General features: G+C 34.2%; 1 protein-coding gene across 7 annotated transcripts in view; it reads left to right on the top strand.

Annotated features, from left to right (window-relative positions):
* The window catches only part of LOC148954888 (glutamate receptor ionotropic, kainate 2-like), a 453,254-nt gene that overhangs the window by 148,016 nt on the left and 287,085 nt on the right, over window positions 1-18,153 (top strand). For 4 of the 7 annotated variants that reach the window (XM_089099056.1, XM_089099038.1, XM_089099045.1 and 1 more), the window contains exons 5-6: window positions 4,275-4,295; window positions 14,831-15,003. In XM_089099056.1, coding sequence (XP_088955182.1) covers window positions 4,275-4,295; window positions 14,831-15,003 — 194 coding nt within the window. The remainder of the gene's footprint in view (window positions 1-4,274; window positions 4,296-14,830; window positions 15,004-18,153) is intronic. The other 3 variants (XM_089099042.1, XM_089099050.1, XM_089099034.1) reach the window with 1 other exon arrangement.

The following is an 18,153-nucleotide window of genomic DNA, read 5'->3' as shown; positions in this document are numbered from 1 at the left end:
AAATTCCGAACAGAACTTGAACTTATTTATTTTGTGAAAAATTTGGACCAGTATTTTAAATTTTTCATCTCTTCGAGACAAATCTGAACTAAAGTGGAAAATTTTTATATTATTTGGAAAAATAGAAATGATCAATGACTAATTTCTTTTTCATTGAGAAAATTCAGAAGAGAACTTGAACTTTCCTTGACTTCGTTGACAAAATTTTAAATTGAACTAGAACTTTTTATCTTCCGTGAAAATAATCCCAAGTATGGTATTAATTTTTCTATCTTCCACCGAAAAATTTAGAATTGAACTTTAAATTTCTTTATGTCTTTGTGAAATAAAGAACTTAAGTGGAAGATTTTTATTTTCTCTGGAGAAATTAGAATTGAATTGTGTTCTTTGGTAAAATTCAGTAGAGAACTTGAACTTTTTCTTCACTTCGTTGAGAAAATTTTAAATTGGACTAGAACTTTTTATCTTCCGTGAAAAAATTCATAAGTATGGAATTACTTTTTCTATCTTCCACCGAAAAATTTAGAATTGAACTTTAAATTTCTTTATGTCTTTGTGAAATAAAGAACTGAAGTGGAAGATTTTTGTTTTCTCTGGAGAAATTAGAACTGAATTCTGTTCTTTGGTAAAATTCAGAAGAGATCATGAACTTTTCTATCTTCTATGAAAAATTGAGCCCCAAATCATAGGTTTTAGTCAACACACACCTACGAAAGGCTAAGAAATCCAGCTCAGAAAAGTCAAAAAATAGCAACTCACACATCCCAAATCATAGGTTTCAGACACCACACACCTACGAAAGACTAAAATATCTGGTTATGAAAAGTCGGAAATAGCAAATTGCATACCTCAAATCATAAGTTTCAGACAACACACACCTATGAAATACTAAGAAACCTTTGCTCAGAAAAGCCTGAAATAGCAAACTACTCATCTCAAACTATAGGTTTCAGACAACAAACACCTATGAGGGACTAAGAATCCTAGCTCCGAAAAGTCCAAAAAGAAAACTAAAAATCCCAAATCATAATTTTCTGACAGCACACACCTATGAAAGGCTAAGAAACCTAGCTCAGAAAAGTCAAAAATAGCAAATTAACCATTACCCAAATCATAGGTTTCAGACAACACATACCTAGGAAAGGCTAAGAAATCCTGCTCAGAAAAGTCAAAAATAGCAACCCACCCATCCCAAATCATTGGTTTCAGACAACACACATCAACGAAAGACTAAGAAATCTATCTTAGAAAAGCCCGAAATAGTAATTTACATATCCCAAATCATAAGTTTCAGACAACATTCACCTACGAAATACTATGAAACCTTAGCTTAGAAAAGCCTGAAATAGCAAATTATACACGTCAAGTCATAAGTTTCAGACAACACACACCTACGAAATACTAAGAAACCTTAGCTCAGAAAAGCCTGAAATAGCAAACTACTCATCCCAAACTATAGGTTTCAGACAACAAACACCTATGAGGGACTAATAATCCTAGCTATGAAAATTCAAAAAAGCAAACTACAAATACCAAATCATAGGTTTCAGACAACACACACCAACGAAAGACTAAGAACCTTACATCCCAAATCATAGGTTTCAGTCAACATACACCAACAAAAGACTAAGAAATCTAACTTAGAAAAGCCCGAAATAGTAATTTACATATCCCAAATCATAAGTTTCAGACAACATTCACCTACGAAATACTATGAAACCTTAGCTCAGACAGGCCTGAAATAGCAAATTAGACACCTCAAGTCATAAGTTTCAGACAACACACACCTATGAAATACTAAGAAACCTCAGCTCAGAAAAGCCTGAAATAGCAAACTACTCATCCCGAACTATATGTTTCAGACAACAAACACCTATGAGGGACTAAGAATCCTAGCTCTGAAAAGTCCAAAAAGCCAAACTACAAATCCCAAATCATAGGTTTCAGACAACACACACCAACGAAAGACTAAGAAATCTAGCTTAGAAAAGTCTGAAATAGTAATTTACATATCCCAAATCATAAGTTTCAGTCAACACACACCTACGAAAGGCTAAGAAACCTAGCTCATAAAAGTCAAAAATAGCAAACTACTCATCCCAAACTATAGGTTTCAGAAAACACACACCAACGAAAGGCTAAGAAATCTGGCTCAGAAAAGTCAACAATAGTAATTTACATATGCCAAATCATAAGTTTCTGACAACACACACCTATAAAAGGCTAAGAAACCTAGCTCAGAAAAGTCAAAAATAGCAAACTACTCATCCCAAACTATAGGTTTCAAAAAATATTAAAAAATGGGGGAGGGAAGGGGAGGGGAGGGGGACGAGGGGAGGAGGGTGGGGGAGGGGAAGGTGAGGAGGGGGAGGAAAGGGAGGGAGAGGGAGGGGGCCCTTTGGGGGCCAATGGAGGGCCTTTGGGGGTCTGGGGGGCCGGGTGGGAGCCCGGGGAACCTTTGGGGACCGGGGGGTTCCTTCGGGATGGGGGTAAGGGGATCGGAGCCCTTTGAGTCGGGGTAGGGTATGAGGACTCTTTGGGGTTGTGGTAGGGGACCTCACAACACTGTGCAAATGGAATTTGTGTATTATGACTACCACAGAGTTTCACCCTCAAATCCTCTTCAAAAATCATCTTTTAAATCATCTTTTAAAATGTCTCTAACTGTTTCGCCGAAATAATTCCCTAAAACGGTTTCGCCCAAATAATCCCTAATCGTAACTTCAGCGTGTTCCTTTTGTTTTTGGCATCTCTGTGCTTTCACATTTCAAATTTCTAGGAAACCCTTTCCTACGTGAATCTCTTCATCTCATAAATGTTCCTAGCTACACTATAAAGGTTTCGTGAGAATATCAATTTATCTCTCCGACTTAAAGCTCAGTGAAGCCGTATTTAAAAATAGAATTTCTATCTCTTTAGACTCCCACATAATTCCAAGATAACAAGTGACGTCATTTCTAATTCCTGACACTAAAGATCAATGAAGCCCTATTTAAAAATAGAATATTAATTTTTCTCTCTGACCTAAAGAACGTTTATCCCTCAGACCTATGATTAAAGAAAGCCATAATGTTTCTTAATTCCCCCTTCGTGAATCAATACATTCCCCTAGCGATTATGTAAATCAATTTCTCAGGTTAGGTTAGCCTAAAGATCAAAGAAGCAATGTTTGTTTCTTAATTCCCCTTCGTGAATCAATAATTCCCCCGCCGATTACGTAAATCAATTTCTCAGGTTAGGTTCGCCTAAAGATCAAAGAAGCCATAATGTTTCTTAATTCCCCCTTCGTGAATCAATACATTCCCCTAGCGATTATGTAAATCAAGTTCTCAGGTTAGGTTAACCTAAAGATCAAAGAGGCCATGTTTGTTTCTTAATCTCCCCTTTCGTAAATCAATAATTCCCCCGCCGATTATGTAAATCATCCTCATGTCATTACACGTGGCCAACCAACAACAGATCGATTGACCTTGACCCCCATTAGACTCGATCGATAATCCTTGAATAAATTATGTAAAAAAAGTTGTAGGTGGCAGCAGGGGTGAGGGATGGGACCTCCTGAGGCCTTTCTACTGACTGGCACAGGTCCCGTCGAAATTATCGTTTAAACAAAATCAAGACCTGACATCCATAGCTTAAGTAAAGTTATTACCATCTACCAATATTATCAGATAGCCCTTATAAAAAGCCCCAATTTGATACCTAATTAGATAGTACTGTTTAATTAGAGAAAACTATAAAATGTGTTAAACTCAATGACTAATCAATTTGACATAATTTGAGATTCTTTTTTAGGAATGTAATGGGTTATCATCTTCGTCACCGATTGATAAAACTCTAACTCTTTTACAAGAAATAGCAAGTTCTTAGAAATTTTTCTGTGTTTTTCTTTTATTAAAATGTGCTGGCGTGGAAACTGAACAAAAAATCTGGGCTTCAGAACATTTCAGTTGATAATTTACTGTGAGAAAATGGACCATACTGGCAAAGCATTGTCAATATCAAAGCATTATGTTTTTTTTTTCAAAGTCAAAATTATCTGTGAAAATGTTAACATCTCAAACATACAGTTCCTTACTTCTAGACTATTAAACAAGTTTGGATTGTTTTAGACCTGAAATCATAAATAAGTTAAATATTTGATTTTAATTAAGCAATTAGATTATCGTTCAGGTTCAAATCGCTTTGATTCAAGTTTCTTTAATTTAGAATAGTTTAAACTTATATTGTTTAAGTTATGTTATAAATATTTCTAACGAAACTTCTTCTTACAGCTGAGACGGTGAATTCCAAAGGTAAAACGACTTTCCAAGATCATTGCTTTCATAAAATTGCATGTCTTCTAATTTAATCATTGGCATGTTTATCTCCTTTCATTGTATATTCTTTATATTATTTGCTTTGACTAATGTACAACTGTTTATTTTATTTGAGGTGCATGAAAATCATTACGATCTGTTTTAATATTAAATAAAAAACACGTTTTTTCAACCGAAAATAGGGAGCAACATTAAAACTTAAAACGAGCAGAAATCATTCCCTATAGGCTATATTGGGGGTTTCCCCCTCCTCAGTATTTAGTTCTTCATGCTAAAATATTTCATAACTTTAAAAACAGCTGCTTATTTTAATCCAACGGCCCTTGTGTATCAGGAATTGTCCTTAACAAAATTGGCACAAAAAATAAAACTTTAGCGCAGAGAGCGCAGTATTAAGGAGTAAAAAAAAACTTCTCATACACGCAATAGTTTCTGCTCGTTTTAGGTTTTAATGTTGTTCCTTACTTTCAGTTAAAAAAAAACTTGGTTTTCAAATTTTATTTGTGATCGTTTTTCAAATAATGCTGGGCAATGTAGCTTCCTCCGTGAAAAATTCCTTCCCCCTATAGAAAATACCCCGAAGTAAAGTTCCTCCCATGTAAAATACCCATCCTGAAAAATTCGTCCCGATGAATTCCATCCTCGTTGAAAATCCCTCAGGAATTTTTTTTTCCGGACCCAATAACAAATACTAAACGTAAACAACGGGTAAATTTCATAACTTATAGCCCTTCCCCCTGAAAAATTCTCCTTATCATACTTTCATTTGAAAAAGCGTATAATTTTCTTATCGTTTTCCAAATCATGTCGGATATTCCCCTATGTGGAAATTTTTTCCCGGAAGTCCCCCTACCCCCGGTGGAAAATCGCACCCACGAAAAAATTATCAGTGAAAAACTTCTCGTGTTAAAAATCCTCTTGTATGGAAAACCTCTTTAGACAATCCCAGCCCACTGAAAATTTCCCCTGGAGCATCTCCACATGTTAAATTTAGTCGACAAACAGAAAGTAAGAAAAAAAAAACCATTTCGTAAAGTAATTCTGGCAAATTCTCCCATGGTAAAACTTACCCTGGAAAGTCCCCTCCGGAAACTTTCCTCCTCAAGGAAAATTTTCACCGTAGTAAATCCACCCATTAGAAAATCTCCCATCCCCTCCAAATACATGTCTGTACACTTCCCAATAACAAATACTATATAGTACTTAAACAGTGGTTATATTTCGTAACATACAACCCTTTCCCCAGGGGCTCTGGGGGTCACGTCATCTCCAAAGATAAAGTTATTAGACCTTTCGACTATGCTGAATGAAATGGCCTTATAAATACTTTGATCGAAAGACTTTGGGAAAAAAGGCGTTGAAGAGGGGTTAGCTGCCCTTATAGCTCTCCCGATCTTCTAGGATCACTGGTTCGATTTGATCACCCCTGGGGAAAAAACAACAACAAATAAACACGTATCCGTGATCTTTCTTCTGGAAAAAGAATGGGAAATAACAAATTTTTGTAATAAGGAGCCTGAAACCTGTACAGTAGGGCTCTCTAATATGATAAATCTGGTAGTGTGTTTCTTTTAACAACACTTAACGTGGGATTGTTTGCCCCTTTTTTAAAAACTGGGCAAATTTTCTCAGGTTCGTAACTTTTGATGGGTATTATAAAACTTAATTAAACTTTATATATTTCGGATCCCCATGAAATTCAATTCTTTTAATGTGTCTATTGTTATCAAAATTTAGTTTTTTAAAGTTTCGGTTACTATTGAGCTGAATCACTTCTTACTTTCAGTTCGGTGCCACTAACTGTTTGAAAGCCTTATTAGTGCATACATAATTATTTCTGTTTAGTTCTCCGATGCTTTTTGTTACTTCATTGTTATTACTACTCCTGCTAATTTAATTGTCATCGTAATTACCATTATTATTCTGGTTTTTGTACTTATTTCACTGATGTTGATGCTGTTATGACATATTAACTTTTCTTTAGAGAATACTAGCAAAAGGGCCCGCTTTCTTTCACCCCTCCCCCCCCCCTTCACTAGCTCAGGCAGTCAACTCTCGCAAATGCAGTCTCGTGTCACCTCCCTCGCAAACAACACTGTAGCTCAAGCTTTTGACTCCTGCAAATATAGTGTTGCCTCGCATCTCTCTGCTCACTGCTCACTACGATTAGCACCTAGGATGTTTAGCCTCCATAATTTAATAGGTTGAGCCTAAGGCCCCTGCACGCTTGTCATCACCCGGTAACAATTGCATATTTTTTAATTTTCAAAGCTTATATACATCCTGATGATTCGAAGACACACAGACACACACACAACACACACACACAAACACACACACATATATGTAATATCTTTATATGTGAGTAATAATTATGTATGTATATATTTAATCTATTTCTCGAAAATGGATCCATATTTTTTTAAGAAAATTCATATATATGGATAATTTCGCATAAAAAAACAATCTACATACGTTAGAAGTCCGAGAAAAATAGTTGAAAGCCTGAATTTTGGCTTTTTTGCAAATAACATCATATACTATGTACGTAGATCATATAAGCATTTCTTATGACATCATATATGGCATCTTATAAGTATTTTCTTATATGATGTCATGCATGGCATAAATAAGATTGTTGAGTTTCCAACACAACAGTTATTTACACAATATTAATATTAAAAAAATTTCCAAAAAATAAGTTTTTCAAAGAAAAGTAAAGACCATTTTAAGCTTAAGCTCAGCAGATACAAATACCTGCTAAAATTCAAACTCAAAACTACCATAAATTACTATTAAACAATAAATGAAACCCAAAACAAACAGAAATTAAATAAACAATCATGGGAAAAACATACAACAAGTAATAATATAAATGAATAAATAGATCTTAAAGCGAGTAATGCTTCGATTGAATATGCAAATCAAGATTAAAACGGAAAAAAATTTTGCTATGGAAGTATAAATAAAACTTAAAACGAACAGAAATTAAACAAACAATAAATGCAAACAAACATACAATAGATATCAATGCAAATGAATAAATAAATCTTAAAGCGAGTGAAACTTAAATTGAATATGCACCAAAATCACTACAAACAAGAGTTTGGGTATCGCCTCCTCCTCTGACTGTAAAAGTCTAAAACCTACTGCGTCATTGGCACTTTACTGAAAACCAATTTTATTACAAATATTTTCTTTTGTACTTATGAAAATATACATTAAAAATAAACATTTCTACATATGAAAATAAACATTAAAATTATAGTAAAATCTTTGTAAACCTGTTTAAGACGACTATAATTTCACTACAAACAAGAGTTTGAATACTGCCCCCTTCCTTAACTGTAAATAAAAACCAAACGCCTACTGCGTCATTGCCGCTTCACTGAAAACAAATTATAGTACATATATTTTCTTTTCCAGTTCTTACAGCATTGAAAATAGAAATAAAATTAAAGTGAAACAAATTCCTGAACTGATGGATCTTTCAACAACCAATATTATTATATATCAAATATTCAATTTAATGTTTATACTTTGCAAGACTGTTCAAGACACACATAATCTTTAGTAAAGCGCCAATGACGCAGTAAGTTTTAGACTCTTACAGTGAGAGAAGGAGGCGATACCCAAACTCTTGTTTGTAGTTATTTTTGTTCGTTTCAAGCTTGGTTTGCATACGCAATTTAAGTTTCACTCCTTTTAAGATTTATTTATTCATTTACATTAATATCTATTGTATGTTTGTTTGAATTGATTGTTTATTTAATTTCTGTTCGTTTTCATTTATAAGTTTCATTTATACTTCAATAGCAAAATATATATTTTTTTTTTTTTAAGCTTGATTTTCATATTCAATCTAAGCATTACTCACTCTAAAATCTATTTATTCATTTATATTATTACTTCTTGTATGTTATTTGCTATGATTGTTTATTTAATTTCTGTTCGTTTTGGGTTTCATTTATTTTTTAATAGTAATTACTGGTCGTTTTGAGTTTGAATTTTAACAGGTATTTGTATATGCTGAGCTTAAATTTAAAATGACTTTTACTTTTCTTCGAAAAACTTATTTTTCGGAAAAGTTTTTTTTTAATTAAATTTAGTTCGTTTTTGATTGCAAAAAGTTTCAAGTTTTTAAAAATTCCTTATTTCAAAATAAAACTTAAAGAAATAAACAAATGTTCATCAAAGTATCAAAACTGGTATCAAAATAACAATATCAAAGTAAAAAAAGTTTGCCCCCTTTGAAATGAGCCCCTTTGAAGTTTATACGACGAACCCTTCTATATGAAGTGCCTCTGGGGAAAAAATATATGGAGTGTGGGAGGAGGTTAGCTGGCCTCCGATCAATTTTTACTCTTAAAAAAAGAATTACAACTTTCAATTTCCAATCAAATGAGCCCTCTATGAAGTTTATACGAGCATCCCTTCCATAACAAACACATATGCCCCCAGGGCATAACTTAAAACGCCTACCCTTGGGCCCTCGGGAGCTGCTTTGACACCGGATTTTTTTTTCTGAACTTTAAACTATTTTTAAGAAATTGTATATCATAAAATTTTTATCTGATGCATTTAGGACGTCGAAGGGAAGGGGGGCTTGTTGTCCTCCGATCAATTTTGACTCTAAAAAAGTGAACAAGAACTTTCAGTTTCCAATCAAATGAACCCTCAACAAAGTTTATACGAGCATCCATTCCTTAAAAACGATATATGCCCCCAGAACATTACTAGCAACGCCTGCCTCCGGGCCCTGTGGGGTTGCGTCGACATAGGAGTTTTTCTTATCTGACCTTTGAATTATTTTTCATGAAATGGCTATAATAAAATTTTTATCGGATAGGCTTGGGGAAAAAGGGTATGTGGGGGGGGGGGGCTAGTTGCACTCGGATATCTTTTGACATTTATAAAGTGAAGTAGAACTTTCAATTTCCAATCAAATGAGCCCTATCTGAAAACGCCTACCCCCTGGGACTTGGGGGTTTTGTTGACACCGGAGTTTTTGTTATCTAATTTCTAAACAATTTTTATAAAACTAGCTATCTCAAAATTTCCAATCATATAAGCCCTCAATTCAAAAGCTTTCAATTTCCAATCAAATGAACCATCTATGAAGTTTATACGAGGATCCCTTTCATAAGAACCATGCATGCACTTAGGGCATAACTTAGAACGCCTTCTTCCGGGCCCCTGAGAGGTTGTATTGACACCAGAGTTTTTCTTATCCGACCTTTGAACTATTTTTCTTTTAATAAAATATCTATCTCAAAATTTTTATCAGATGGCTTTGGAAAAAGAAGGCGTGGGGGGGGGAGGGGCTAGTTGCCCTCGGATCTCTTTTGACTATTAAAAAGTGAACTTGAACTTTCAATTTACAATCAAATGAGCCCTATCTGAAGTTTATACGAGCATCCCTTTCATAAGAACCATATATGCCCAAGGGCATAACATACAACGTCTGCCCCGGGCCCTGGGACGTTGCGTTTACACCTGAGTTTTTGTTATCTGACTTTTGAACAATTTTTAACTTAATGGCTATCTCAAATATTTTATCGGATAACTTCGGTAAAAAAGGGGCGTGGGGGGGATAGTTGCCCTCCAATCTCTTTTGACTGTCAAAAACTGAACTAGAACTTTCAATTTCCAATCAAATGAGCCCTCTCTGAGGTTTTTACGGGCATTCCTTCCATAAGAACCATAAATTCCCCCAGGGCATAACTTACAACGCCTGCCTTCGGGCCCTGGGGGTCTCTGTCGACCCCGGAGTTTTCTTTATATGGTTTTTGAACTATTTTAAAAAAATGGCTATCTCAAAGTTCTTATCTGATGGGTTTGAGGAAAAAAGGGCTTGGAGGGGGGGGGGCTAGGTGCCCTCCAATCTCTTTTGACTATTAAAAGGTGAAATAGAACTTTCAATTTCCAATCAAAAAAAACCATCTTTGAAGTTTATACGACCGTCCCTTCCATAAGAACCATATATGCCCCCAGAGCATAACTTACAACGCCTGCCCCTGGGCCCTGGGGGGTTGTGTCGACACTGGATTTTTTGTTATATGAACTATTTTTAACAAAATAGCTATCTAAAAATTTTTATCGGATGCATTTGGGAAAAAAGGGCGTGGGGGCGGGGCTGGCTACCCTCCGATATCTTTTGACGCTTAAGAAGTGAACTATAACTTTCAGTTTCCAATCAAATGAACCTCTCTGAAGTTTATAAGAGCATTCCTTCCATAAGAACCATATATGCCCAAGGGCATAACTTATAACCCTTGCCCTGAAGACCTTTTGGGGAGTGTCATACTCAAAAATATAATTTCAGAACTTTCAACTACGTTGAGCAAAATGGTTATCTAAAAATTTTGATTGGATGTGTTTGGGGAAATTGTGGGCGTGGAAGGGGTGTTAGTTGCCTTCTAATCACTCTGACTATTAAAAAGGGCACTAGCCATTTAACTTTCCAATCTAATGAGCCCTTTTTGAAGTTTATACAATAAAGCTTTCTATAAAAACCTTATATGCCCCCAGGGCACAACTTACAATCCTTGCCCTGAGGGCTGTGGGGGGGGGGGTGTCATCCTCAAAGACTCAGATAATTTTCAGAGTTTTCAACCACGTTGAACAAAATGGCTATCTTAAAATTTTGATGAAATGTGTTTGGGGGAAAGGTGGGCGTAAGAGGGGAGTTAGTTGCCCTCCAATCACTTTCGACTATTAAAAAGGGCACTAGCCCTTTGATTTTCTAATAAAATTAGCCCTTTTTGAAGTTTCTACGACAAAGCTTTCTATAAAAAAGCTTATTTGCCCCCAGGGCATAATTTACAACCCTTGCCCTGAGGGATGTGGGGGGAGTGTCCTCCTCAAAAACATAATTTTGTATCTGGAAATCAACTACGTAGAACAAAATGGCTATCTTATAATTTTGATTGGATGTGTTTAGGGAAATGGTGGACGAGGAAGGGGTGTTCGTTGCCTTCCAATCACTTTTGACCATTAAAAAGGGCACTAGAACTCTCGATTATCAATCGAATGAGCCCCCTTTGAAGTTTTTACGACGACCCCTTTGATATGAAGTGCCTCTGGGGAAAAAAATACTAATGAAACATTGGAGCCGTATGGCCTTTACTATAGGCAACGCTACAGCGTTGCCTCTGATAATGTCTGTTGGAAGGCCCAAAAAGCGAGAATTTGCAGTTGTACTTACTTATAAATGATGATTTTTTGGAACCAGCACCTGAACTAACGTGTCAAAAATGAAAATGAAGGGCAAAGACACAGGGGGTTAGAATATATGCGAAAACGATAATTAGAGCGTCTTAAAAATGAAGAGCAAAGACACACGCATTTAGAAGACATGCGAAGACGAACAAGTGAGGGAGTCAAAAATGAAAATGAAGAGCAGAGAGTCAATGAAAATCAACCTGGACAGCGACAATCGAAACGTGTCAAAATTGAAAATGATAGCAATGATGATTGGATTTGGGGTTCTGACATGGATTAGGTGGTCAATGCCTACCATACCTTTGTTAAAAAAAACGAAGGTTCGGTGATATGTATTTCATAATGACAAAAGATAAGCCGGGGTGTAACGAAGCAAACAAATTGATAATGATAGCGATGATTATTGAGTTTTGGATTTTGACATGGATAAGGTCAACAATACCTACCATACCTTTGAAAATCAAAAATATGGACTGAATAAATCGTTGGAAGAAAAAGAAGTTTCTATCCCACCACCTGAACAATTAAAATAAACAAAACTTCGGCGATATGTCTTTCATAATGACAAAAGACAAGCCAAGGGAAAAGAAGAAGTTTTTGTTCCACCACCAGAACAATTAAAAGAAGCAAAGGTTCGGGGATATGTCTTTCAAAATGACAAAAGACAACGCAAAAGAAGAATTTTTTGTCCCACCACCTGAAAAGTTAAAAGAACCAAAGGTGGTCGTCAATGCCTTCCATACCTTGTAAAATCAAAAACCTGAACTAGATAAATCGTTGAAAGAAAAAGAAGTTTTTGTCCCACCACCTGAACAATTAAAAGAAACAAAGGTTTGGCAATATGTCTTTCTTAATGACAAAAGACAAGCCGAGGCAAGAGTTAAAGGTCCAATAAAAAATGTAATTTTACAAAGGCACCACTTCTAATTTAAAAGCTAAACAAGAACTTTCAGTTTCCAATCAAATGAACCATCTCCAAAGTTTATACGAGCATCCATTCCATAAAAACGATATATGCCCCCAAAATATTACTAGCAACGCCTGCCTCCGGGCCCTGTGGTGTTGCGTCGACATAGGAGTTTTTCTTATCTGACCTTTGAATTATTTTTCATGAAATGGCTATAATAAAATTTTTATCGGATAGGCTTGAGGAAAAAGGGTATGTGGGGGGGCTGGTTGCACTCGGATATCTTTTGACTCTTAAACAGTGAAGTAGAACTTTCAATTTACAATCAAATGAGCCCTATCTTAAGTTTATACGAGTATCCCTTTCATAAGAACCATGCACGTCCCCAGGACAACGCTTACAACGCTTTCTTCCGGGCCCTGAGGGGCTGTGTTGACACCGGAGTTTTTCTTATCCGACATTTGAACTATTTTTTTTTTAACAAAATGTCTGTTTCAAAATTTTCATCAGATGGGTTTGAAAAAAGAAGGGGAGGGGGGACTAGTTGCCCTCGAATCTCTTAAAAAGTCAATTCGAACTTTCAATTTCCAATCAAATGAGCCCTCTCTGAAGTTTATACGAGCATCCCTTTCATAAGAACCATATATGCCCAAGGGAATAACTTACAACGTCTGCCCCGGGCCCTGGGGCGTTGCGTTTACACCTGAGTTTTTGTTATCTGACTTTTGAACAATTTTTAATTTAATGGCTGTCTCAAATATTTTATCGGATAATTTCGGTAAAAAAGGGGCGTGGGGGCAGCTAGTTGCCCTCCAGTCTCTTTTGAATATCAAAAACTGAACTAGAACTTTCAATTTCCAATCAAATGAGCCTTCTCTGAGGTTTTTACGAGCATTCCTTCCATAAGAACCATACATTCACCAGGGGCATAACTTACAACGCCTGCCTTCGGGCCCTGGGGGTCTCTGTCGACCCCGGAGTTTTCGTTATATGGTCTTTGAACTATTTAAAAAAAATGGCTATCTCAAAGTTCTTATCAGAAGGGGTTGAGAAAAAAGGGCGGGGGGGGGGGGGCTAGACGCCCTCCAATCTCTTTTGACTCTTAAAAAGTGAACTAGAACTTTCAATTTCTAATTAAATGAGCCCTCTGAAATTTATTCGAGCATTTATTACATAAGAACCATATATGCCCCCAGGGCATTACTTATAATGACTGCTCTAGAGCCTAGGGGTGTTTTGCCGACACTGGTGTTTTTGTTATATTAACTTTGAACTAGTTTTAACAAAATAGCTATCTAGAAATTTTTATAGGATGCATTTGAGAAAAACGGGCGTTGGGGAGGAGGGGCTGGTTACCCTCCGATATCTTTTGAAGCTTAAGAAGTGAACTATAACTTTCAATTTCCAATCAAATGAACCTCTCTGAAGTTTATACGAGCATTCCTTCCATAAGAACCATATATGCCCATGGGCATAACTTATAACCCTTGCCCTGAAGACCTTTTGGGGAGTGTCATACTCAAAGATATAATTTCAGAACTTTCAACTACGTTGAGCAAAATGGTTGAGCAAATGTATATATATATATATATATATATATATATATATATATATATATATATATATATATATATATATATATATATATATATATATATATATATATATATATATATATATATATATATATATATATATATATATATATATATTTATATTATATATATATATATATATATATATATATAAATCATCTAGTAATTGTAAAGATAACTCTCCTAAATAATATAAATTAAATTCAATAAGAACTTTCTCTCCGGAGAAAATACAATACTTTTTGGTAAGATATATATATATATATATATATATATATATATATATATATATATATATATATATATATATATATATATATATATATATATATATATATATATATATATATATATATATATATATATATATATATATATATATATATATATATATATATATATATATATATATATATATATATATATATATATATATATATATATATATATATATATATATATATATATATATATATATATATATATATATATATATATATATATATATATATATATATATATATATATATATATATATATATATATATATATATATATATATATATATATATATATATATATATATATATATATGTGTAATTTCTTACCAAAAAGTATTGTATTTTCTCCGGAGAGAAAGTTCTTATTGAATTTAATTTATATTATTTAGGAGAGTTATCTTTTACAATTACTAGATGATTTTTAACACTGTTAGTTAAAGTAAGATGTATTTGATTTTTTTTTTTACAATTTTATGTTTTCTTTTTATAAATATTATCTTTTAGGGTTAATTCGTTTACAAGATTTAGTAAGAACTCCAACAAAGAATACCGAAATATATATACGACAAGCAACCCCATCTACGTATAGACATGTGATGGACGAACTAAAACAAAGGGATATGTTCAACATCATTATTGATACAAAACCACAGACTGTTCCATTACTTTTTAGAGCGGTAAGTACAAAAGCATTACTTGTTATTTTTCTGTCACCTTTAATGGAAATCAGATTGTACCCAGTGGCGTAATTTCATCAAAATCCGGGAGGGGGGGGGGATTAAATTTTGGGCTAATTGTCCTCAATCAAGTGAAAATGACAGTTGAAACTAAAATATAAGCCATTTGGTTCCATAAAAGTACTATTTAGTAGCATAAAAGTATTATAAAGGTACTTTATAGTACTATAAAGATAAATATATAAAAATAATAAAAATGATCTGTTTCTGTTGATGCTTGAATTATGCAGATTTATCTCAGTTTTGACAATTTGGAAGAAACTAAATTTAAGCTGGGGGGGAGGGGAACTAGGTTCTGGGGGGGGCCGAGATCTCGGAGACGCAGTTGCCCCCTGCTCCATAGAAAATTACGCCCCTGATTGGGACACCTTTATTTTTAACGTATCATTGACCCCGGTGGTATTTTCTGAGCTATTAAAATATTAAATGTTATAGCATTACCTAAGCTTATAGTTAGACTGATCTTTCAAATTATATAGGTATCTACCTGCTTTCGGTTTTTTGTAAAATTTTAGAAGAAATTACAAAGTTATTTATCAGAAAATAATATTCTCTATTATTCTGAATATGGGTTCAGAAAAGGTATATTAACAAAACCGGCAATGCATAAACTTTAAATAAAGCACAAATAATTCACTAGGTAATGGTGAACATTTTTTTGAATTTTCTTTCATGTCACCAAGAATTTTTACACCGTAGATCACTCTTTGCTTCTTTCTGAACCCATGTCCTATGGTTTTTCATCACAAGTTTATATTTGTTTTACATCTTATCTTTCTGGATAACGACTTGAATGTGTTGATAAATCTTGAGACCTTCATTCGGATACTTTCCCAATTTATTACGGAGTAACATAGGGTTTTGTCCTTGGGCCTATCCTATTTCTTGTTTTTATAAATGACCTGGCTGAAGCTTTGCCTCTTTGTAAAATTACAGTGTTTGCTGATGATTTGGTAATTCTTGCTTCTCGTTAAGGTCTATCAGTTCTTTTCCATAATCTTGAAAGTTCGTTACTAACTGCACCTTATTGGTACTCAAATAATTTACTAGCTCTTAGGAAAAAAACATACCATTATATATTTTTTTTTCTCGAACTGGGTTATCCATTGCAGATTGGTTCTCTATGTTTTAAATGTCCACTACAACGGTTGATTAATTTAAATACCGTGGTGTTATTCTGGATGAAAATTGATCAAAACGACAAATTTTGTCGAAACGGCAATGTCGTTTCATAAACATGCAAGAAGAATATCTTCCCGAATCTTTCCCAAAGTACTGATATGCTATAACGCCTTTGCCATTTTTCCCAATCATTTTCTAAAAAAAATTATTGTTTCTTTATTCATCCATATTTTCTTTATTGCATATCTGTATAGACTTCTACCTTTTCATCTGTGTTTTAATCTCCCAACTAATTCCCGATACCATAGTTACTCGACAACTCATAGATGTGATTTTTCAAGTGAAGTTCACCAAAGGTAGAGTGTTTTTCAGTGTTCGTCTTATTGGGCCAAAAGTCAGGGCCGCAATTCCAGGTAAAATTTGTGAGCAGTCTGATAAACAATTGTTTCAGAGGTTGCTAAAAACTATATGAAAGTTAAATCTGCAGGGGAACCGTTCCACTTTTTTTTGTTTTTTGTTGGATAGGTTAGTTAAGGAGGCATTCGTTTTTGCTTGTTCTTAATTTGTAGCGCTCAAGTATGTTACTAAGCATATGCGCTGTTTTTCCTGATTGTATATATGTACATGTTGAAATAAAACATTTGTAATCGAACCTACTGGTGCGAATTTCCATATATATTTTCATTTATAAATAAACGATTTTTTCTTTGGAATATCATTAGCAGAACCAGGGGGATCTGGGAGGTCTTGACTTTATTACAATTTGGAAAATAGCGATAGAAATATGTACAATTGGCTCTACAACTGCCATGAAATATTCAACCTAACCATCCTCCAAAATGAGTTCCTTAGGCAAAATTTGTTAATATACTTTCTAATCTGTTGGGCCACGGTTAATTTGGGGGCAAGCTGAACTTAACTTGATATTCTAAAATCTTTAGGGACAATTTAGGCCCTCTAATTTTCCCCCTAATACTCCAAAAAAAACATTTTGGCCTTTTTATTTACTAATACCTTTTTTATGTTAAAAAAAAATCTAAGAATACAACAATTTCCCCCTATAGTTCCTAAAATTCACTCCTTTCCACACAATTTATAATTTAAGGCTGTATCCACGGTACCATCCATACAAAAGAAAATCCACCATTAATAAGTTTTCATACCTAATTTTCGTTTAATAAACCTTAAACAACAGAACCAGGGGGCTAAGCTTCGCTCGGTGAAGCGAGTTTTAGACACAATAACTGTGTCATGCGTGCCCCTCCTAAACGTAGAAAGGCAATCTCTTCATACACTGATTCACATAAAAAAAGCGTAATTCTTCTAAATTTAGTTGCATTGACGTTAATTTATTTTGTATATTCGATTCGTGGACTGGTGTCACTGCACTACATAAGGGAAAATAAACTTACTTTGATTAATATTTAGTCCAAAACAACAATATTGTTGCTGAAAATCTTGCAAAAATAATTTTCAAAATTCAATTGACCTGTTCTGTCAACCTGCGAGGTGACTAATAAATTTTACAATTGCTTCATACAAACTTGATGCAAAAAGGAGATCAAATGCAAAAAAAAATCAACCAAGGTCGGAACATTTAAGAATAACAATGATGTGATTGATAGTCACTCACCAGTGTCCAACTGTCAAACTTAATTTTTACAGTTTTTGGGTATCTAATTTCAGTTAGCAGACAATTTAATAAAAGATGTGTTGAGGGCACTAACTATATTAAATTCTTTAAGTTTAATGTTAGCCATCATAAGTTACTAGTCTGAGGAAATTTGCTCAATTTTTCAAAAAGGGTCGAAACACCCCCCAAACTGATGCATACTTATCTGTCTTTGTATGTTTTTCCCAGGGGTGATCGTACCAAACCAGTGATCCTAGAAGATCAGGAGAATTTGATTTGATGTGCTGATTTGATTAAAAATCAAAAGTTCTAGAGGTCTATTTCCTTCAAATTTG

Source organism: Artemia sp. Qi Xiang Cuo, chromosome 2, assembly GCF_049724085.1.
Source record: "Artemia sp. Qi Xiang Cuo chromosome 2, ASM4972408v1, whole genome shotgun sequence".
Lineage (NCBI taxonomy): Eukaryota > Metazoa > Arthropoda > Branchiopoda > Anostraca > Artemiidae > Artemia > Artemia sp. Qi Xiang Cuo.
The sequence above is the reverse complement of the archived record's forward strand: the minus strand, read 5'-3'. Positions and strand labels throughout refer to the sequence as shown.